Genomic DNA, 23,532 nt, shown 5'->3' with positions numbered 1-23,532 from the left:
ATAGCACGCCCTCGCTGCGATGATGTCTAACCCATTCAGTCGTCAGTTTGTCATGATTCTCACTTTTAGCATAACGAGCAATTTTTCTGTTGTTCATTGTGAGTGGATGTTGGAATCCACAAAAAAATTTTAAAAGTTCCTTTTTCTGTTTTCTTAAGTCATATACAGTTGACTTTACAATACCATACTCGCATAATTTTGAGACGGGTATGCCTTTATCCATTTTTTCAGCAGTTTCATTTTTTGTTTAATGGACATTGAAACGTGCTTTCACTTTGTAGATCCTGTGGCAGCTCCAAAATTAGAAACACTTTTCAACATAATCGAAAGATCAAGCTTTAATTTTTATAAAAGTGCTGTAATAATAACACTCTGCAAAAAATAATAAGCTGGATCAAATTAGAAGATTAAGGAGCAGCGCAGTCTGCTACATTAACTGAAATTCCTTAGACTCAGTAAAGATTATTTTAACCTTGCTTTATAGTGTGCGCTATACATTATTGGGTGTGCATTATAAGATTGGCGAAAGACAAGTTTTCCCACTAAATTTAGCCTTGCTTCTATCGCGTGCTGAATTAAGCCCGAATTGTATTAGTTTAGTTATTTATTATACCTACTTGTATTTCTTGTGTACATGCTTAAGACTAATCTGAGTCCTGAATAAATAAACTCCTATATATACTTAAGGGTCGTCTAGGGCCAAGGCTAGATACTGCCTGATGCAGTCTCTGCAGGTCCTAAATTCTGCTACAAAGCACCTTCCTAAGTTCTAAATTTTCACTACCTCTAAACTTTGGATCCCAGTGCCCTAATTGTAACCCTAAATTGTAAATAGTTTGTGATCCCTTAATTTTGGCGCTCGGTGCTTCTCTTAATTTCGAAAATTTTGTCTTCCCAAAATTCTGCTGTCCGGTGCGGCCATCGAGCTAAGATGCTGGTTCTGGGTTTATGTGAATAACATATCAGTTATTCTTAATTCAAATAGCGCTAAATTTAATCTTTAGGCCTAAGAGTTTCATTAACAAAATCTATTTTTAGCATATGAAAAGAAATTTTGGTTAAATTTTTCCTTGTCAACATTTCTTAGAGCATTTAAACTTAAATCTGTAATCACCGCGAAGCGCAATGTTAGTATAAATAGTTGCCATACTCTTGTTATTCAGTTACTAATAAAAAGAAAAAAAAAAAGTGTTTAGACATTGCTGCATGAGTCATTACTAAATTTGTCATGTATTGATAAACATGCGGTAATGAAAGCAAAATATACAGTACAAAGTCCGAAATCCGTACTTCTCGGGACTTCAATGATTCCTGATTAGGGATTTTTCCTGATATTAGATCATTAGTTTAAATCTAGTGGGCATGTAGAAATTATAAAATTAAAAATATAAAATCATGATTTATGAAATAATGAAGTATTTATGATCTAAAGGGTATCAAAATTTACAAAAAAAAAAAAAAAAAAAAAAAAAAAGCTTAATATTTATTTGTTTACCTTATTAAACATTTCTTTCAATGTAAGTTGTTTAAGTTACTGCATTTTTTTTTTTTTTGTGCTAATACTTTCTCTTTAATTCTGTAGACAGACATAATCTCTTGTTTAGTTACATTGTTGAAGTCCTGTAACTGCTGTTTCGAGAATTCCGACTAACTTGTCAATCAAAAATTTCCTGTTTTCAGTAACGTCTCTGTCACTTTCTTCAGTATCGGTAGCAGTATTTTCTGGATCTAGAACCACACTACAGATTTCACTATTCATTAATTGATTGATGATTGAGAAGCACAGTCATCACAATGAAAAACTTTTTATATCATCTTCATTTATTACCTCTTCTCCACATTTCTTTACAAAAATCCGTTAATTGGAAAATTTCACCTTTGTTTTGTGATATCCGAAAACCTTTAAAATTAGCAGCTATCATCGTCAAATTTAGCTAACAACAAGTTGTTCCGTTAAATTTTATCTTGCTGCTATTGCACACTGAGACAATTAAGCCCAAATTGTATTAGTTTAGTTCTTTATTATAATACATGTGTTTTTGTATATCGTTGGTTTATTCTTGTTATGTGGTTTACCACACCCGCCTCTTGGATGAATTTCAGGCATTTCCATGAAGTAGTTATTGTTTTATTCCATGTTTTGGCTTTGTTGCTTATTTTTTAGCAGGATTGTAGTTACCTAGGAAATCAAGTATTTCCAGGATTTAGAAGAGAAGGACTAGTTCATACAGCTTTTATCCCTAAAACAGGTAGCGAAAAGTAATGGTGTAGTCATGTTGACATTAACTGCAAATATGCAGTTTGCAGCAAAGAAATTAACGTTTTAAATTTGAAAAACTACCTTAAAAACTGTGTGTGAAAAAGTAGCTATAATTTAGAAAATATTATTATATGTATTTATAATGTGTAAAGTTAAATAATACTTATTTATTAATTTTAAAATAGTAAATAAAATGCTGTGCGGTTTCATTTTCTTAAAAGTTGCAGTTTTTCTCATTTCCATGAATTTTCTGATACTTTGCTACAACGCAAGAAGACAAATTTCATAAATGATACTTTACAATGGTGGTCTCAAACTTACATTGCACACGGGCCAATGAACAATATGAAAGTAGCTGACAGGCAGCAGTAAATTAAAAAAAGAGGGAAGGGGGATTTTTTTTTAATGAAACAAAATTTGTTAGTTAAATTTTAACTTTTTATTAGGTATTTTGTCAAAACATACAAATAAAAATAACTCTAAGAAAAATATCAAATTTATACTTATATTTTGCTTGAAATCTAAAAGTTGGTTATCTGCAAGAAATTTCTGTTGGTCACAATTTGTAATTCAAACAGACAGCTAAATATTAAAATTTTAGAGCTATAAATATTAAAATTTTCAGATTGGCATTTAGTCAAATAATTATATTAAATAACTTACTTTTAATTTAAACTAAAAGGGAATGTAGAAAAGCTTCCCAAGATGGAAAAACCTTGAGAATAAATAATGATAACCTATTCTGTTTCTTTTATTTGTTATATTTTTCTATGATGCATACAGAAAAAGTAAACAAATAAATATTAAGCTTTTTTTTTTTGTAAATTTTGATACACTTTAGATCATAATTGCTCTTTATTTCATAAATTACGGTTTCATATTTTTAATTTTATAATTTTTGCATGCCATCTTGCCAGATTTAAACTGATGATCTATAATTTGGAAAAACCGATAATCTGGAATAGCCGAAGTTCCGACGATTCCGGATTAAAGACTTTTGACTGTATTCTGTTATTGGGACCAGATTCAGAAATGTATGAAAGTATGCTTGTGTGTATGTATACACTGGTGTGCAAAAATTAAGGATGAGACGGTTTTTTCAATATATTTTGTACAAAAGCTTTCCAAATCAACACATTTAATACTGTAAGATCCCCAATACGTAAATACATGAGTAATGTAAGCAACACTTACTAAAAGAGAAATCAGAGGGATAAAAAGAAGCTTTATTGAAAAAGTAGCATGGAGCGCAATGCGACTGAAGGCCAAAACATCCCTGTGATGGGATCCAGCAAGAAACATCCGGTCTTTAATAGGGGATATGATCTCCCCTGACTACTAGGCAGGTTTCACAGTGTCTGCCCATGCTGAGAATGAGGGTGTCAGTGAGTTGTTGAGGCATTGCTGCCCAGTCGTCTTGCAGCGCCAATCGAAGCTCCGGAATCGTTACTGGTGGTAAGGTACGAGCTGCCAAGCGTCTGCCTAGAAAATCCCATACATGCTCGATGGGATTGAGATCCGGAGATCGTGCCGGCCAATCCATACGTACAATATCCTCACTCTCTAAGAGCTGTTCGGCAGCTACTGTGCGATGACATGGTGCATTGTCGTCCATGAAAAGGAACTGCGGACCCATAGCGCCTCTAAAAAGACGCACATATGGAAGAAGAATCGCGTTACAATACCGGGTCCCGTTGACTGAACCTGCGTCGAAGATGTGAAGGTCTGTACGACTACCAAGCATGATGCGTCCCCAAACGAGAACACCGCCACCTCCATACCTGTCCCTTTCAATGATGTTTGAGGAATGATTGCGGCTTCCCCGCTCTCTCCAGATGAGTATGTGATGAGAATCGCTACTCAGACTGAATCTACTCTCATCTAATTCAGAAGTCAAACAACAAAAATCAGCGTTAATTTACAAAATTTTCACAGGACTAGTTTCGATGGTTTTACCGAACCATCATCTTCAGCTGCAAAACCGCAAATGAACAAGACAGGAAATAATGTTTAGATAAGATAAGAAAGCCTGGACAAGAATAAGCAAGTGGCACCATCTGTTGGCGAAACCAGAACTAAAACATAATTTCTCTAAAAGCGGAAGGCAAATTTGGATTGGAATTAGGATCGTTAACTAGAACAGAAAGATTTTTATGAATGTGATATGCCTCTAGAAAATCCAGTTCTCCAATGGAAGATGTTTTTTGAATAATTTTGGCAGCAGAAAAATTGAAAGTGTGATTTTCGGACCAACAATGTTGAGCAACAGAAGACTTCTGTGTTTCCTTTTTTCTAACATATGCCTCATGTTCTTTGACGCGAAATTTTAAGGCTCTCTTAGTTTGGCCAATGTAAATTAAACCGCACTGGCAAGGAATCCTATAAATACCCCAGGAATTCATATCCGGAATGGGGTCCTTGAGTATAGAAGTTGGAATTTTATTGATGGAAGAGTAAACAACCCGAAAGTTAAATTTCTGCAAAATATGTGCAACTTTATAGCTAATTGATGGAAAGAAGGGAATGACAACAGAATTTTTATAATCTCCTAAAATAAGAGTGTGGCTTTTAGTGTGTTGAGATGAGAATTTTTTAACTGCTTGATTAATAATGTTGGGTGAAAAGCCCCTGTCAATAGCTATTGCTTTTAAATAATTTAGTTCTTCATCAAGGGCTAGTTTGGAGGAGCAAACTTGAAGAGCACGGAAAACATAGGAATAAAATGAAGCTAACTTTTGTTTAGTCGGATGACATGATTTAAAGTGTGGTGGAAGGCAAACCGATGAAGGTTTACGGTAAACTGTAGTACTGAAGTTGGATGTGTTACGTGTGACCAGAATGTCGAGAAACGGAAGAGAATTGCAAGTCTCAAGTTCAAAAGTGAACTGAATAGCAGGATCAATAGAATTCATTGTTGAAAGAACTCTATTTAAATCATCTTTATTACCTTCAAACAGGGTAAAAGTATCGTCTACGTAGCGGAACCATGCCGGGAAGTTTAAAGTTTCAAACAATTTTGATTCATAATAATGCATGTAGATATCAGCCAGGATGGGACTGAGGGGGCTTTGCATGGCTAATCCCTCAGTTTGCTTGTAATATTTATTTTGGAAAACAAAATGTGTTTGTTTCAAACAGAGTTGAGTGAGAGAAATTAGCTCATCAATTTCGATGCAAGAGAAATGAAATTCGCGAAGTCTGGTTTCTAGACATCTTAATGCACCCTCCACTGGGACATTGGTGAATAATGATTTTACATCAAAAGAAACCATGAGTAAATTACGAGGAGAAATGTTTTTAACCTTTTTTACAAACTCTATTGAATTTTTTATGGTGTAAATGTTATTGTCTAATAGATTGGAAAATCTAGAAACTAAATATTTAGCTAATGGATACGAGGCAGTACCTAAATTTGATACAATAGGGCGGAAAGGAATACCACTTTTATGAATTTTGGGAAGAGCATATAATCTGGCACAATTCGCAACAGATGGGATAAGCGAATGTTTTAAGTTGCTTGAAATGATTTGCGAAGATTTGACCGCAGTTTTTATTTTGGATAAGTCCGAAGGTGAAGGATCTTTAGGGATCGGATTATATGGTCCTTCGTTTAAGAGTTTAGTGACACCATCGATGTAAGTGTTCTTATCCATGACGACTATCTGGCCACCTTTGTCGGCCTTTGAAATGACAATATCCGGGTTAGAATGAATCTCGCGCATTGTAGCTCTTTCTCTCGCAGTTAGATTTGGTTTCAAAGGTTTATTATTGAATTTCACATTATGAGCGATAAGATGCCTAATCATTTCTTTTTGTGAATCTGAAACTTTACTGAACTTGAAAGCTTTTTCGATAGGAGCCAAAATCTTTGGAATCGAGGGTTTACAGGTTTGTGAGAAGTTAAAATTATATTTTAGAATTCTCTCTTGTTCTTCTGAAAGACTAACATTAGAAATATTAACTATTGGCTTGATGTTTACAATGGGAAGATTTTTTGAACTACTTGAACTGGAAGACTGTAAAATAAGTTTTTCGAATTTAACTGCAAGGGTGTTTTTATGACGGTTAACTGCATTCTCCGTTCTAGACCAAGACTTTTGTTCAAGGGCAGTGAATTTTGGATATGATTTAGCGAGTTCCAGATGAAGCTTATAGAGTTCATGTTCAATTTTGGACAATTGTTGACGTGTATCCCTTATCACGGACCGAAGCAAGGCAAGTTTGCAATTTAACAGAATTCTTGAAACGCGACTCGAAGGTTTTTGATTAGATTTGATTTGAATAAAATTGGGGATCAATTTTTTACATTTACATTTAAGTAAAAAGTCAAGATGATTCAGGAAATTTTGCCGTTTCAGGCGTAATTTAGTGAAACGATTAACGGATGAAGGCATGATAAACAATGCAGAAAATCAAACTAAATTAACTGAGCAATAATAAAGTACACACAAAATAGCAGAAAAATCCCTCACTGAAATGAATAGAAAACAAAATGTTTGTAAGCAAAATGCATGAAATCAGACAAGCAAAGCACAATATCCAAATGTACAAAACATAAACATAACTTGAAAATTGCAAAAATGTACTCACCGAAACTCCTACAATCACAAAATGGCGGCCACACCACGTGCAAAAAAGAAAGCAAAATGTAAGCCTGTTTGGGGCTTCTATAATTAAGACACAATAAGTTTACTCTCCCATCAATAAAATTCCAACTTCTATACTCAAGGACCCCATTCCGGATATGAATTCCTGGGGTATTTATAGGATTCCTTGCCAGTGCGGTTTAATTTACATTGGCCAAACTAAGAGAGCCTTAAAATTTCGCGTCAAAGAACATGAGGCATATGTTAGAAAAAAGGAAACACAGAAGTCTTCTGTTGCTCAACATTGTTGGTCCGAAAATCACACTTTCAATTTTTCTGCTGCCAAAATTATTCAAAAAACATCTTCCATTGGAGAACTGGATTTTCTAGAGGCATTTCACATTCATAAAAATCTTTCTGTTCTAGTTAACGATCCTAATTCCAATCCAAATTTGCCTTCCGCTTTTAGAGAAATTATGTTTTAGTTCTGGTTTCGCCAACAGATGGCGCCACTTGCTTATTCTTGTCCAGGCTTTCTTATCTTATCTAAACATTATTTCCTGTCTTGTTCATTTGCGGTTTTGCAGCTGAAGATGATGGTTCGGTAAAACCATCGAAACTAGTCCTGTGAAAATTTTGTAAATTAACGCTGATTTTTGTTGTTTGACTTCTGAATTAGTATTTATTCGGCGTGTTTGTGTCTTTACTCTCATCTGTAAAGAGTACTTGTCCCCATTCATCGTCTCTCCAATTCCGGTGTTCCCGGCTTCACAGAGAACGCCTTCTCCGATGGGCAGACGTTAGAGGTACACACCGTACAGGGCGTCGTGCAAACAGACCACCACCGTGCAGTTTTCTGGCCACGGTGAAACGCAATATTGGTCGTCCAGTCGCCTGTGTCGTGTGTCTAGCGATTTCTCCTGCTGTCTGCCGCCTGTTTCTTCTGGCCTGTAAGGCAATATACCGGTCATCTGCGGTAGTGGTTCCTCGTGGACGACCACTACTAAACCCCCGGATAGCTGTTCCTGTAGTTTGAAATTGTCTCCAAAGTCGTGAAACGATGCTGTGAGCAATTCCGAACTCTGCAGCCACACTTGTCACACTGCGGCCTTCCTCCAACTTCCCAATGATTCGACCTTGGGTAAAAGCATCCAGATGTCGTCTAACAGATTGATTATTCGCCATTTCTCGCTGAGGCAGCAACTCGGTGTGATTTTAACTGCTATACGGCATGCAATCTCTTTGCCAGAAATACTGATCTTACACCGACAACATGCTTTATACTACTCAGACACTCCCCCATTACGTCTACCTGCATATCTGTGCATGTGCTACCGTACATCACCTTACTTAATCTCCTGATTGGTCTTTCTGTCCGCTCTGCCTCTTCGTTCAGCTGATATGCTAATTTTTTGACTTCGTCCTTAATTTTTGCACACCAGTGAATATGTGCATTAATGTGTATATGTATACACACACATACATCCATTCATATTTGCATACATACGTACATTTCTGAATCTGGTTCTGATAATGGAACAGTACCAAAGTGTTCTACAAATTCTTTTCATAATAATGCTAATTAATTTATGAAAAATACATTCTTGGGCCACATAAAATTACGTCGTGGTCTGTCAGTTTGAGATCACTGCTTTCGTAGAAAACAAATGTGTGTGATTAAAATTAATTTGGGATGTCCACATTGTTAGAATATTGCTTCGCAGCAGAATACGACTACAGTTTTGTTTCCAAAGAGGTACAGAAGTGAAAAATTAAAATCTCTTTTTGGTAAGCATAATATTTTAGTTGTTGAAATGTTTTATCTCTAAACACCTGTGGATATACTTCATTTGGTGAAAGACTGTATGTTTAAATCTGTCTGTTCATGTTCTGTAGCAGCGATTTGTTCGTTTACTCGAACAATTTAAAGCACATAAAGGCTATCTGCCTAAGATAAGTGATACCTTAGAGGAAGATATTCAAAGCAAAACTGTATCATGTTAATGTTATATGTGGAGGAAAACCATGAATGTACCCATACAGCCAGCTCATTCTCTGGGATTTAAACTGGGGTTGTATTACCAGTGTTTTAATGTCTTATCTACTTTGACATTGGTTGGCTGTATACTGAGACTACTAAATGAGAATGATGTTAAAGATTTTCTTTGGGTAGAAGCTCTTTGTGCATTTTGCTTTGTTATTAAAGATTTTTCTCTTTGTTATTGTTTTGAATGTACTGCAAGCGTTTGAAAAATGCTTTAGGTAAAACTGCTTGCTGTGCTGTGTGGTGCAGCGTTGCCAAAAAACATTGAGAATTTTTTGCTTTTAAACCAATATGATAAGTGCTTTTGCTGCATGTATAATAATACCTATTTTTTGAAGCAAGAAATATGAATATTAATATGACAACTTTATATTCACTTTCAGCAGATAAATTTGATATATGACTATTGTTTAATTCATTATACTATGAAGGAACTTATCAAGAGTCTAAAATGGCTATGCGACCTATAGATGATTATTTAAAAGCAGATGGATATACAGTTTATATTTTTCTAATTTTATCGGGTTATTATTGGATAAAGTAAAACTAACTTTTTTTAATCTCTTCCATAAAAGGTAAGAGTATATGTCAGATTTTTATATTTATTTTGGGAATAAAACTTGTCAGTTGCTCTTGCAAATTCCAGTTAATGTCTGCTTAAAATTTATGCGCAAGGTTATAATCACCTAAAATTTCTGATGATTTTTTTAAAGCTCATTATCCATATTTCAAAGTTCTCTTATTTTAGTATACAATGAATGTAAATGTTTTTTTTAAAATGAAGTTACTAACATCACTATTCTGTTATCTCAGTTTCTGTAGGTATCCTGAAGAAATTTTTTTTTTTTTTTTTGTTATCATCAAAATGCCAATTGCAAACACGAATAGTGGCCATGGTAAGTAAAATTTCATCTTCCTTTATTGAAAGATGTATTTAAATTTTTTGCATAACACACGTGCATGCGTGTGTGTGCACAAACAAAAGACCAAGATTTGGTAATAATCATGTTCAGTTTATTTTAAAGAGGTTTAGAATCAGAAACTGAAATATTTTTTAAACTTTTGTTTAATTTGGTACTAGGAAACCAATAATAAAAATGCTTAGTCATTATTCAGGAGCTTTAGAATTCAATAAAATTATGTAATTCATTAAACTTTTAATTAATTTAATGTAAAATTGTTAAATAATTTTCTGTCTTGAATTAAAACGTGAGTTTTTTTAGGTGAAGGGGTGATCATGTGTTTATGTTCTTTGCAGTTCTGCAAAGTCTTAATTCTTCTTAAGAACATTATTCTTGAATGACCTACTGTATATGTAAATTTAATATATCCCATATGATTTACATAATTTCTGGATAACTTTCTCTAATTCTTCTAAATGTCCTGAAACTTTTTCCACAAATTGCAGCAATACTGGATGTTCGAGATTTGCAAGAACTACCTGTTCTCCTTTCTCCTAATAAACTTAAAATAAAATAACTTTACATATAAAATTCTAAAGCGTCATATTTATTTTCAAAATCCGTAGAACTACAACAAAAATCAGATGGTTGCCATTCTTACAGTGATAAACTATGAAAAGAAAAATAACAACTGAGGCTGGGTTCTAACAATACTCCCACCTTTTGATTGATGACATATACTTAATCAATCAAAACAAAATATAATAAAAATACTGTCCACACAAATATTAAGGCTAAATAATAAACAAAAGAAAAAATTAAGTTCTTAAATTTCTACTCTAAAATAACTCAAGTAGTGTTCAAGTTAGAAATCTAGATGGAATTTTAATTTGTCGTCCACTTCTAGTCATGACAATCTTAATGTCCTTTGATAAATCTGCAGCTGAATTATTCTTTGGTAATTTTGAGACTAAACTGTCTTCACTCTGCGTCTCAGTTTCATTTGCCTCATCTGACTCCAAAGATGAAGTTATTTCGAGAGGGTTCTCTGGATTGGTCAAACTAATTCTCCAGACATGGTTTTGACATGAACTACTCGAATGTTGCCATCCTTTCCAGGATATAGTTCAATTACTTTTGCTAGAGGCCACAACACCTTGCGTTTGTCATCACATTCGATAAGAACTATATCCCCGATTTTTATCTGTTGAGAAATCGGCCCTGTAGATGAACGTTGCACTAGCAGGCCGAGATATTCATTTCTAAATCTCTTTCTCAAGAGCTCTCGTAAATTCTGTAAATGTATCAGTCTCTTGTTGAAATCAACTTTATCAAGATGATCCAAGTCAGGAACTCCAAAGACTGGAATTTCACCTAAAAACAAGGACGGTTGCAAAGGGATGAGATCATCAGAGTCCTCTGACACAAAAGTGAGTGGTCTGGCATTCACAGTTGCTTCGCAGTCGCACAGCACACTCATCAATTCTTCATAATTCAGACATGACTGGCCTAGGACTCGATGCAAAAGCTTCTTAATCATTTGAACAAGTCATTCCCAAAAGTCACCCCACCATGGTGCTGCGGGTGGACTGAACTTCCAATCGATCTTATTTGTGGCTGCTTCTATCTCAATGGTATTCCAATTAATCGATCTCAAGAGATTATTGGATCCGACAAAATTGCTTCCCTTATCGCTATAAATTATCGATGGACTCCCTCTACGAGCAATAAATCTTCTAAGACCGAGTAAAAATCCTTGAGTTGAAAGGGACAAAATCAATTCCAAATGGACCGACTTGAAAACAGCGCATGTGAAAAGTAAAATCCAAGCTTTTCTTTTATCCTTCAAAATTAATGGGCCAGCTAAATCAACGCCGACAATCTCAAAAACACGAGCCTCTCTAACTCTGTTTTCTGGTAGAGTAGCAGGCACAGTCTGTAGTCGTTTACCTCCATATCTCCTGCACCTGACACATGCATATAAAGCTTTTCAAATCGAAGCTCTACTTTTCAGGATCCAAAACGTCTCTCTAAGTGTTGACATCAGTACGTGAATTCCTGCATGAGACATAGAGAGATGTTTATCAATAATCAATTTCTCCACAATCTTATGATTCTTCAGAAGTAACATTGGATAAATAAAATTTTCATTGTCTTTCCTTTCAGTCAACCTAGACCTGACACGTAAAATGCCATCATCATCTTTGAACACACTTATTGACTTCAGCTTCTTAATATCATGAGATGAAAAAGAATCATGTTGAATAATCTTCATGATAGATTTCTCAGCCCTTATCAATTCATAAACTTTTAACTCTCCTGATACTCTGTCTTCTTTCCTCTTTCGGGTATTTCCTATGAATCTGTGTATCCACCCAATCATTCTAAGTATTTTCTTATACTTTGAAAAATAGCCAAAGAATTGTGAAGACATATCACTAACATTGCTTAACGAAACTATAACTGCTTTACGTTTTTCAGTATTAACCTCTTCTTTATTATCAATTCGGATAGAATGAGGCCATTCTTCTTCCGGCAGTGCCAACCAAGGTTTGCCCTCCCACCATCTTGATTCAATGAGTTTCTTCACAGAACATCCTCTTGATGGCATATCGGCTGGGTTTTCTGCACCTGGTACATGATGCCAATTTTCACGATCCGATAGGATTCTAATTTCTGAAACTGTTATTCACAAAAGTGCTCCAAACTTCTACGTTCTTTATCCAGAACAGTGCTGTTGACGAATCGATCCAGTAATATTCCTTTGAAATTTCGACCTTAAGGTTCTTCTTGACAAATGATGCTAATCGCACCCCAATAAGACAAGCAAGCAATTCAAGTCGTGATATACTTATTTTTTTCAAGGTAGCCACTCATGCTTTGGCTTGCACTAGGGTCACTTTGACTTCTTTATTTTGACTTCTCAAATATACTGCACTTGCATAAGATCCTTGTGAAGCATCGGCAAACGTATGCAAACTACTAAAAGATTGTCCTTCTGTCAATGAAAATAATCTGGGAATCTTCACAGAGGATAACAAGGGCAATTCTTTGACCCACTTCAAGAATTTTCTTTTAATATCTTCAGGTAGCTCTGCTTCCCAGCTCAATTTAGTTTCCCACCTCTTTTGCAAGTATAACTTTGGAAGGAGTGTAAAAGGGCAGGTGAAACCTATTGGGTCAAAAACTCTCTGTACAATGATAGTACGTTTCATCTTGTCACTGAGAGATCAATCAAGTTGATATTAGGGATGTCACAAAACTAAGAATCTTCATATTTATCCCACAGGAGACCAAGTACTTTCAATGGTTCGCTCATTGTAGATTTTCCACTGTTCAGTTCTGTTTGCTCCCACCCTCTTAAGTCAAAGATAGCACTTGCCATTAACTGAGTTGATTTTGCAATAAAGTATTCTGCTTCTTCATTCGAATTCACTGAAGTGACACAGTTGTCAACATAGAAGGAATTTTTCAATTTTGTAGCCACTTCCTTCAAAGAAGGTTCACATTGGTCTAAATGAGAGTTGATCACTGCTCCTTAAAGAAACGGACTGCATTTTAGTCCGAAGACTACTCTGCAATGGCGAAATTTTCTTATTTCCTTTTGTTCAGAGTTTTTCCACCATAGGAATCTTAGGAAATCACGATCAGATCTTTGAACAGATATTTGAAGAAAAGCTCTTTTAATATCTGAGATAATCCCTATTTTTCCTTGCCTAAATTCAAGAAGCAATCTAGGTATTAATTCAATTAAATTTTGACCTTTTGCTAAACAGTCATTAAGTGACAGGAAATCTTTTTGCTTGCATTGTCAAATACAGGCCTTACTGTTGTACATCTTTGAAGATCGGTCTGTGGGGAAGATAATGATTGTTAACTCATTCCTCTTCTTCTGTTACTTCTTCTATTACTCCAGATTCGAGCCATTCTTCGAACGCTGCATTGTATGTTTCAAATTTATCTTTCAACATGAGGTTCTTTCTCGTGGAAATCAATCGCTTTTCAGCAACTTCTCTGTTACTTGGTAAAGCTTCTTTATCGTTGATCCAAGGTAAACTGACTTCATAGCGATCATCCACCCTCTTCAGAGTCTTGTGAAAGTGATCCCACACTGCTTCTTCTAACTCTGAGTCAGTTTTACTTTCTTTGGCATCCGTAATTTCCAGTGCTTCTAGCTTCCACAAGTTTTCTATGTCACTGCTGTGAGTCAACATCGACGTTACGGTTGAAGACATGGACAAAGAGTTTCTTTCTGGAACGTTATCTTTTATCTTTCCCATGATTGTCCATCCAAGTAGTGATTCCACAGCAGTCAGCCCATTTTCTAATTTCTGAATTCTTCCGGTTAACAGAACACCTGCGACGTCAGCTTCAATAAGAACTTCTATTTTCAAATCCTTTTTTCCTACATCAGATGCATGGATATTCTTCTGTCTTAGTTCTTCTATCCATGGTCCAGGCTGTAAACTGACTACTGGTCCACAAATCTTCGACTGTTCCAACAAGATTAGTCATCTAGAAAAATCACCTCTTAGACTTCTTACGTTCACTTCATAGCGTTTGTGAATTTCTCTCTTTGTTGTTACTCCTCCAAAAAGTGCATGGATTAAAGATTCAAATCCAATTGCATGGCACCATATGTCTACAGCAGTCTTCTTTAATATGTATGAACGTTGCGATCCTGTATCGATAAGTGCCCTTACTGTCTTCTGCTTTTTATTTGCATGTATATTAATTAATAGTGTTTGAAGAAACACTTCATCTAGGAAATTAGTGCTCACAAGTGATACGTTTTGTGTTTCCTCTTCTTTATTCTTTTCAACATCATTGCTCTTTTGATTGGTAGGCAAATCCGGACACATGACACCACAGTGTCTTTTCGAGCATAACATCGTACATTTGTCTTGCATTGCTTGGCCCTGTGTCCAATTTTGAGGCAGAAGAAGCCTCAAAATTGGACACAATTTTGAGATCTTCTTTTTCTTAATTTCATCATTCTTTTGACTCAGAGGCATCTTCTGAGCAACAAAGCAATCTCGACTTTCATGAAATTTTTCACAAAATATGCAAGAACTATAATTGGTTGCTTTATTTTGGCCTGAGAATAAATCATTTGCTGTAGGCACGAAATGTTCACTCTGGTACTTTTTATCTTTTCTACTTTCTTTCTTGGCACCCGAATCAATTAATTTAAATCCAGCTTTTGCCAAAGAAATTCTCTGCTCTCCTTCCACTTCATTCTTTAAAAACAATAATAATTGTTTCAATTTCTCAGAGTGAGAATTTTCTGCTGTAATTATTGATGCATAATTTCTAATCCAAACTCGTAAAATTTCCTCAGGAATGCAAGATTCCACAAGCGGAAACAGCATTGCAGTGTATTTATCGCTTGTCATTTCTATTGACTCCAACGAACGTAAATACGACTCTAACTTGTCATACAATTCTGATGTACTGCATTTTCTCTTTGATCAGTGACATTTTTAATAATCAAACCTAATAATTCCCGAATATAGAATTCTACCAACAATTCTTCCCTGCCGAACCTATTTTTTAAGCTTTCTATAACCTTTTCATAATTTTCGCCAATTGCAGGGAAGCTATTTACAATATCTCGGGGTCTCGTACCGGGTACCATCGCTTGAACGAGATAATGCATCTTATCCTCGTTTCGAATTTCTTTATCTTCATGTATTCGCCGAAATTGCCCCCAAAATGGTAATCAATCTTTAATTTCGCCACCGAATTGTTTTAACTCTATTTTAGGTAATTTCAGTTTCCGTTTGTTCGAATTCGGCGGAATAGTGCTAGTAGATTGTATCATTTGGCGATTGAAGAATAATTCCGTTTTTACTCGTATTGAATCTAATTTTTCTTTGTAATCTTCAATTTTCGCCCATTCATTTTCAAACTGATCATTTGAAGAAAATTCTGATTTTAATATTTGAGTATCAAATGCATTAAGTTCAACAGATAAATGTTCTAAAGTAACAAGTTTTGTTTTTATAAATTCTTCATCAGGAATTTCCTTTTCTGATTCCTGCTAAATTGCATTAATTGTTCTCATAAAAGACACTCTGACAGGTACATTTCATTTACATTTCAGTAAAAATAAATTCAATAAAGTCAAATAGAATTAAATTCGATAAAACCAATAAAATTACCTTGACTTGTTTTACCGAACACTTCTGTTGTCACCAAAATTGTTCGACATTTGCAAGAAATATCCATTCTCCTTTCTCCTAATAAACTTAAAATAAAATAACTTTACATATAAAATTCTAAAGCGTCATTTTTATTTTCAAAATTCGTAGAACTACAACAAAAATCAGATGGTTGCCATTCTTACAGTGACAAAATATGAAAAGAAAAATAACAACTGAGGCTGGGTTCTAACACTGGATGTTATATTGAGCTCTTGTAGCCTGAACTCGGAATTGCTGTGCCTCCAATTTGCCAATGATTCTTCGTTTCATTCCATCATTTAGATGTGCTGTACTAGTGCCCAACTGGTGAAGACCACTGAATGCTGAATTTTCAAACCCAGATGAACAGGCTGGCTGCACGGATAGTTTTCATGATTTCCCCCTTGTGTAATATGAGCCAGTTTCCTCTTGAAAATACTTTATAAAGGAAACTCTTCCCTTAGTCAGATACCCCTTAGGGGCTCACTTTTTGTGAGTATTGGTGTGGCAATCCCGAGATATCATAGCCCTTCAGGGAATCATCGTCTTGGTGAGATGGGGGTCAAGATCTTGGAGCCCCAGTGATCTATCCTCTTTTCTGTCTCCCCTGAACTCATACTTTCCTCTTCCACTCTTCTTTGTGGTTTTCCTCCTCGGAGGTTGGGGCTCGTCATGTGAAACTGTATCAGCTGTTGTCTCTAATTTTTGAGTGTCGAGAAAACTGCCTATATGTTTGCCGTGCATGGAAACCCATGTTGCTGGAAAGGAGGGACCTGGTACTTGAGGGGCAAGGCACACTGCTTTGGCCTCTGCTTCAGCTAAATGGTTGGCACCTTGTCGTCCTCACAGGTGCCAATCGGCTAGTCAGTAGTCCTTGTGTCAGTGGCTTGGGGATAAGCTCTCGGGTAAGCCAGCTTTGGGGTTTCAGTTTGCGTATAGGTCTGGCTAGCTCTAATGCAGGAATCTGTGTTCCGTGGTGGGTGGGTTGGTCGGACCCAAGTCTTTTCTTTCTTCAATATGGCTAATCCTAATATATATTTAATTAAAGACTTTGAGTCCAGTCACATCACTCTAAGTGCCAATTCTTCTGAAAAATGTACTGTTGAAAAGGTGCATACAGATGCAGATGCGAATAATCCTAACAGTTGTCCCCGTTTCCTTGTCTGTAGTCCTTGTGGTAAGCTGCAAAAGATATCTCGTTTCGTAATAAATAAATACATTCATTCTTGTATTGGTGAGTTGAGAAATATAAAGTGTCTCCACTCTGGAGACTTGTTTATTGATACAACTTCGTCTATCCAATCTGTTTCCTTACTTCAAATAACTAAACTTGGCCAAGCGAATGTCACTGTAACAGCATATAAGACATTGAATTATTGTCGCGGTGTAATCTTGGAAGTTGTCTCTCTGTTTGTTCCTGAAGAAGAGATCCTCTCCGAGCTGTCTGACCAAAATATCTGTGGTGCTAAGTGGATCAAGATGCATAAGGAAGGTCAGTTGATCAATACAAAACGTGATCCTGACCTTCAACTCATCTGATTTGTCTAAGAATATTAAGGCAGAATATCCAAATTGTCCTGTAAAACCTTATATTCCAAACCCTATGTGATGCTTCCAATGCCAGCCATTCTGAGATGTCCTGTCATGGCAGCCTTAGATGTGCCTGATGCTCACAGATTGGCCACAATTGTGATAATTGCACCGCTGTGCCTTTGTGTATAAATTGCAAGGAAGAACACCCAGCATTTTCTCACTTGTGCCCAAAATGGAAATCAGAGAAGGAAATGCAGACTGAAAAAGTTACTAGGAACATCTCATATGTTGAAGCTTTCTAGCTTCAGTCAGATTAGTCCAAAGCACACAACTTCAGCAAAATACATCTTACGCCTATGCTCTTAAATCATCTTTTATGGTTGCCACTCAAACTTCAGTTGGCATGCAGACTACAAGTAACAAGAAAAAAGAAAACCCAATCCATATAATAATAATAATAAAAAAAAAAAAATGTGAGTCAAAGCAAACCAAAAATTGCCCCTCCAAAAACAGTTAAGAAAAATAGAAACCCTAGCAATAGCTTCTTTGATGACATGATCTCTGAATCTGCTGATTCAGATAGTATGGAAGTAGAGGAGGGGCTGGAAGTTCCCAAACACATGCTTCTACACAAAACTAAAAAGCAGCACAGAAAGAACAAACATCAATCATATTGGCCACCCTCGTCTCATGAAACTGTCGCGGTTTCCAATGAAATTTGCGTGACATCAAAGCTTATAAGTGCTTAGCTGTGCAGGAAACAAATCTGAAACCAGGACAACAAATAAAGCTTTAGAGATTTTCTTTTATCAGGAAAGACAGTCTTTCAGGTGAGTGTGCCAGTGGCAGTGTAGGCCTCCTCACCTCATTGAACTATCCATCAAATGTACTTCCTTTGACGACATCCCTCCAAGTTGTCATTACTCAGGTAAATTTTTATATTGTTTCAGTCATTTCTTTTTATTTGCTTCCATATGAGCATGTTGATCAGCAGGATTTAAATGGCCTTATAGAGCAGCTGCCTGAGCCTTTTATCATAATAGGGGATTTTAACGGCCATAGTCCGCTGTGGGGAAGTAAAGACACAAATTCCCGAGGAAGACAAATTGAACAGATGATAAAGATGTCTCCTGAATAATGGGCAGGACACATACTTCCGTGAGGCTTCAAGAAAATTCCATGCTCACGACCTTGCCATCTGTTCACCATCTCTGTGTGGATCATCTTTTATTGTGGGAAATGATCTTTATAACAGTTATCGTTATCCCATTTTTGTATCTCTCACCCGAAGAGGAGCAAACCCAATGCTGAGATCCCCTCAGTTCATACTCGATAGGGCAGACTGGGAACTCTTCTCTTCCACTGCAGAGCTCACAGAGAAAATGGTAGAAGATATGCATAGCAGTGATGCAGTTGAAGCAGTTACTGATTCTATTCTTCAGGCAGCTGCGCTCTCCATTCCTAAAACATCAGGAAAAAGGCTAAAGTATTCGAAACCATGGTGGAATCGTGACTGTCATGAAGCATTGAAGAAACAGAGAAAAGCATGGGGAATTTTTCGTAGATACCCTACTTAGCGAAACCTTATAGTGTTTAAAAGAGCCAAAGCAAATGCACGAAAAGTAAGATGGCAGAGCCCAGAGGGATTCCTGGATTTCGTATGTGTCTTTAATATTATCCTCTAGGCCTAGTAAGTGGGTTTGGGAAAAAATTAGAAAAGCATGCAGAATATATAAAGACCACTCACTTTCCTTTCTGGAAAAAAGATGGGAAAGTGATTAGCTCCATAGGAAAAATTGTGAATACTATTGGTGAGACATTTGCTGCCATTTCTTCCAGCAGAAATTATTCACTCACATTTTTTTCTATCAAGGAGCGCTCTGAGAGAAATCCCATTGCATTCAACTATTCGAGCCCTGTAACTGAGATTTTACTATTGTTGAGTTAACGACTCGTAGGTCTTCTCTGGGTTTTGATGGTGTAGTTTATGAAATGCTGAAACATCTGTCTTGTAAGTCACTTACTGCCATTCTCACTCTTTACAGTACAGTATGGAAGGAGCATAGTTTTCTCAGTACATGTGAAGCCCCGTTCACATGCAATGTTCTTTCGCACAGCTACTGTTTGTATTAGAGAGAAACGGGGGAAGCAGTTTCGCCTTCAGGACCCGTTCAGATGCACATCGTCTTCCATCCCTCAACCCGTAAGCCACTGCGAGCAATGAATGTTGTCACAAATGTGGATCGGATTGGCAGATTTCTAACGTTTGCTCACATCTTTTTTTGGCATTGTTTGCTATTGCTATCGAAAGCCATCAGAGTTTAACTCTTTCATTAACTAAAATACACCTGAATTAATTTAAAATGCAATTTATATACGAGACCAAATGGTTAAAAGAAGAAATCTATGTTGCTGAATGGTTTTAAATAAAATGTTTTCTGGCTGTTAAAATTTCAAACTTTGCTTTTTGAAAAAATGAATAAAATGACAAATTAAATATTATTTATATTAATTATAAACGTTTTAATATTGATTATAAACGTTTTAGAAAATATGTTATAATTAATTCATGCATTAAAATTGTTTTGAACCTGTTTTACGAAGATTTTAAATAAAAGCTTGTAATTTATGTTTATATTAACCAACTGAATAGCACTAGGTTTTATTATATATATATATATATATATGTGTGTGTATTGAAATTCAGTAATAACATTTTTAAGAAATTTGAAATGATTTAATGACGATTTATGCCGTTTATATTTTTTAAAGTGCTTTTTCTCAGTTTGCATTTTTTCGATAAATCCTTTTATTTAATGTCCTAAAGCTTATATGGATATGGCCTAAATTATTTAGTATTTTTACCACTTATATAAAATTATGTACTTTATAGAAACAAAGAAAATTTATTTGAAGTGAAAATGTGAATGAGATAGTTTCAGAGTTTTAATGTAAAAATATGTTTTTATTTTTCTTAGAAACAAATTCATTATTTGCAAAATCGATCATTAAAGTTATTAAGAACTCTCTAATAAATACAATAAGAAAATTTGGGAAAAAACATTAAAAACTGTGGGAGAAGAATGACATTTTAATTGTTAAACCTTATTTCAAAAATTGAAATTAAAAAAAAATTACTGGCCAAAAAAAGTATTAAAAAAGTTTGAAAGGTTTTCAGATTTTAAATTGCATCCAAAGGGACTTTTTTTAACGTTTTATGTGTTACCTTTATTTATTAAATATCATGTTCTTTGTACTCAAACTATAAAATTAAGTTCAACAGCAGCATCGCAAAATAATTTTAAAATGAGCATATCTTTAGAATTTCCAATACAGAGTCTACGCTGGAGATAAAGAATTTTTTTTTTCCCCTGAAGTTTTGTCATTGCTTGCTTTGAAATCATCGAGTTTGTTAGTAAAAAAATTCCTGAAAGTTTTACAAAATATGAAATAGTTAATAAAACAAATTCCAAATTTGGGCTTCGAGATGCCCGTACTGGGGTGGAAAAGCATGTTATTCAAAACTGGATGGCTGTAGGTACCGTTGTTTTATCGCAATGCGAGAAATATACATACATTTATGCAGAATCTTCCTTGTTTAATTAATTTAAATATAATACAGGACAATAATATTTGGTGACAACAATTTGAAAAGTGATCTGCCGTTTAGTTTTCAATGCAAAATGCCAAAACGAAATAAATAGTCCTTCAGGGCAAATTGTCCCTTTGGACTAAAAATTTTCTTTCAGCTTAAAATTATCTTGGCTTACAAAATTATTTAATAATATTAAAAAAAAGTAGATAAAGGTTCTTAAATTAAAAAAAAAAAAAAAAAAAAAACATTCAAAATGTACCGAGTCCCCTTGTCTCATTGAAGACGATATGCACGTCTTTAGTTTTAATTTGAATGGTATTTCTGGAATACCCAGCATCAAATAACCTTGTTTATACTAGTTTACAAATTTCTGTATTTCGTATGGTTTCATCTAATTTTTTTGGATGATATCGCATCCCCAGATATCTATCAACGCGATTATTTTGCTGACAGTCCAGCGAGCAGTCAGTTTTACGTCAGCCATGTTGTTTGTTGAAATTAATGAATGGCGCAATCGCGCAGTGCAGTATGGAAATCTCTCTATTTGCCCTGCTCCAGAGAGGTAGGAACATTCAACTAAGTTCTACCTCCAATTTGGCCAGGCAGTTAATGCTTGTTCGCCATGTGAATGGGACATGTTGAAAGAACCGGTTTTTGCTACCGGTCGAATTTGCTCTTGTGAATGGGGCTTAAGAGAGCTGGTGTTATTCCTATTGCTAAGTTAGGGAAAGACCCAAGGAATCCCTCAAATGATCGGCCAGTTCCCCTTACAAGTTGGGTATGTAAGCTGTTTGAAGAAATGGTAAACAGCTGCTTAGTGTATTTCTTAAAGAAAAATAATATAATATCCCCTTATCAGAGCGGTTTTTGAAAGGGAAGGACAATGATTGAAAATATGCTCCTTTTGTAGGCATCTATTTGTAAAGCTTTTGTAAGAAGAAATCAACTTGTCTCAATATTCTTTGACATTGGCTTATGATAAGGCGTAGAGATATGGTATACTTCGGGATCTTAATAATAGTGGCTTGCGTAGCAACCCACCATTCTTCATTCAGAATTTTTTTGGAAGCTAAAGCTTTTCAAGTGTGGATTGGCTCTGTTTTGTCAGAAGTTTGCAGACAGGAAGAGGGTTATGCCTCAAGGCTGTGTGCTTAATGTAACCCTGTTCAGCTTAAAAATGAACTGCATTACAAGAACTTCCACCATTTTAGGATCTTTATATGTAGTTGACCTACAAATTAGCTGTCGAGGGGTAGATATGAGACATGTAGAGAGGCAGTTCCAGATCAGTTTGAACAGGATCCAGGAATGGGCAAACAAACAAGGATTTACATTTTCAAAACAGAAGACTGTGCGGGCACTTTTGTAGAAAGCAAGGTCTCCATCCTGAGCATGAATTATATTTCAGTGGGTCAATGATTCCAGTTGCACCTGAAGTAAAGTTTTAAGGGGTGATGTTCGACCAAAAATTGACTTTCCTTTCTTATGTCGTAAACCTGAGAAAGAAGTGTACAAAAGTTTTAAATAGTTTAAGTCCTGGTGAACACCTTCTGGGGAGCAGAGCATTGCTCTGTGCTTCACATTTACAGAGCTCTTGTTTGCTCTAGACTGGACTACGGCTCAGTTGTGTACGGATCCACTAGGTCTTCAGTGTTGTTAAAACTAGATCCTGTTCATTACCAAGCTCTGTGGATTTGTTCTGGTGCTTTCAGGATGTAGCGATCGTGAGAACAACTCAATGCTCACAAATTTGAAAGAGTTGGAATTCTTGAACCTAGTGCAACGGAGCTCTTTTGGGCTAGTGGTAAAGAATTCGACTCTTGTAAACAGACCAAGGACCGTGTCCCGATCATGCAATACAGCATTTCTCACTGGTGTTAATAGATGGCGACACAAGCAAGCAACTACCGAGGTTACACAAACCATGTGATTGCTACATTGGTGACCTGGAGAACTACATACTCTTCCTTCCTCTGAGGACAAATGATGAATTATGTCACACGCTCCATCCTACAACCTAACAGCGACACACATGTGAACAAAATGGGGTTTCTCAAACATCTCCACCAGCCATCAACAGATCCAACTGCGCACATCCATTCACTGCCCATCAAACATAACAATCAATCACATCCAAAGCACTGGGCTCGCAGTCACACCTACAAACTGAACATCTCCTTATATCACATCATAGATGCTTGGGAGGACAGTGTGTAGTGATCTTGAGAACAAGTCAGCACTTGCAAATTCAAAAGAGTGAGAATTCTTGAACTTAGCATAACGAAGATCTTTTAGGTTATTGGTAAAGAATTTGACTTGTAGTGAACACAGGGTTCGTAGCGGTCCTTACAAAAGCTTATAAGTCCTTATATTTGAAAATAAAATATAAAGGCCCTTATAGGTGCTTACTTTTTCTTTAAAGCCCTT

The 23,532-nt window shown here is 35.8% G+C and overlaps 1 protein-coding gene across 1 annotated transcript in view; it reads left to right on the top strand.

Annotated features, from left to right (window-relative positions):
* Nucleotides 1–23,532, top strand: part of vari (MAGUK p55 subfamily member vari) — a 158,525-nt gene that overhangs the window by 8,508 nt on the left and 126,485 nt on the right. The window contains exon 2 of the mRNA XM_085808489.1: nt 9,704–9,786. Coding sequence (XP_085664615.1) covers nt 9,756–9,786 — 31 coding nt within the window. The 5' untranslated portion in view covers nt 9,704–9,755. The remainder of the gene's footprint in view (nt 1–9,703; nt 9,787–23,532) is intronic.

Source organism: Stegodyphus dumicola, chromosome X1, assembly GCF_044657685.1.
Source record: "Stegodyphus dumicola isolate Sdum_Otavi_A_Nest chromosome X1, ASM4465768v1".
Taxonomy (NCBI): Eukaryota; Metazoa; Arthropoda; class Arachnida; order Araneae; family Eresidae; genus Stegodyphus; species Stegodyphus dumicola.
The sequence above is the reverse complement of the archived record's forward strand: the minus strand, read 5'-3'. Positions and strand labels throughout refer to the sequence as shown.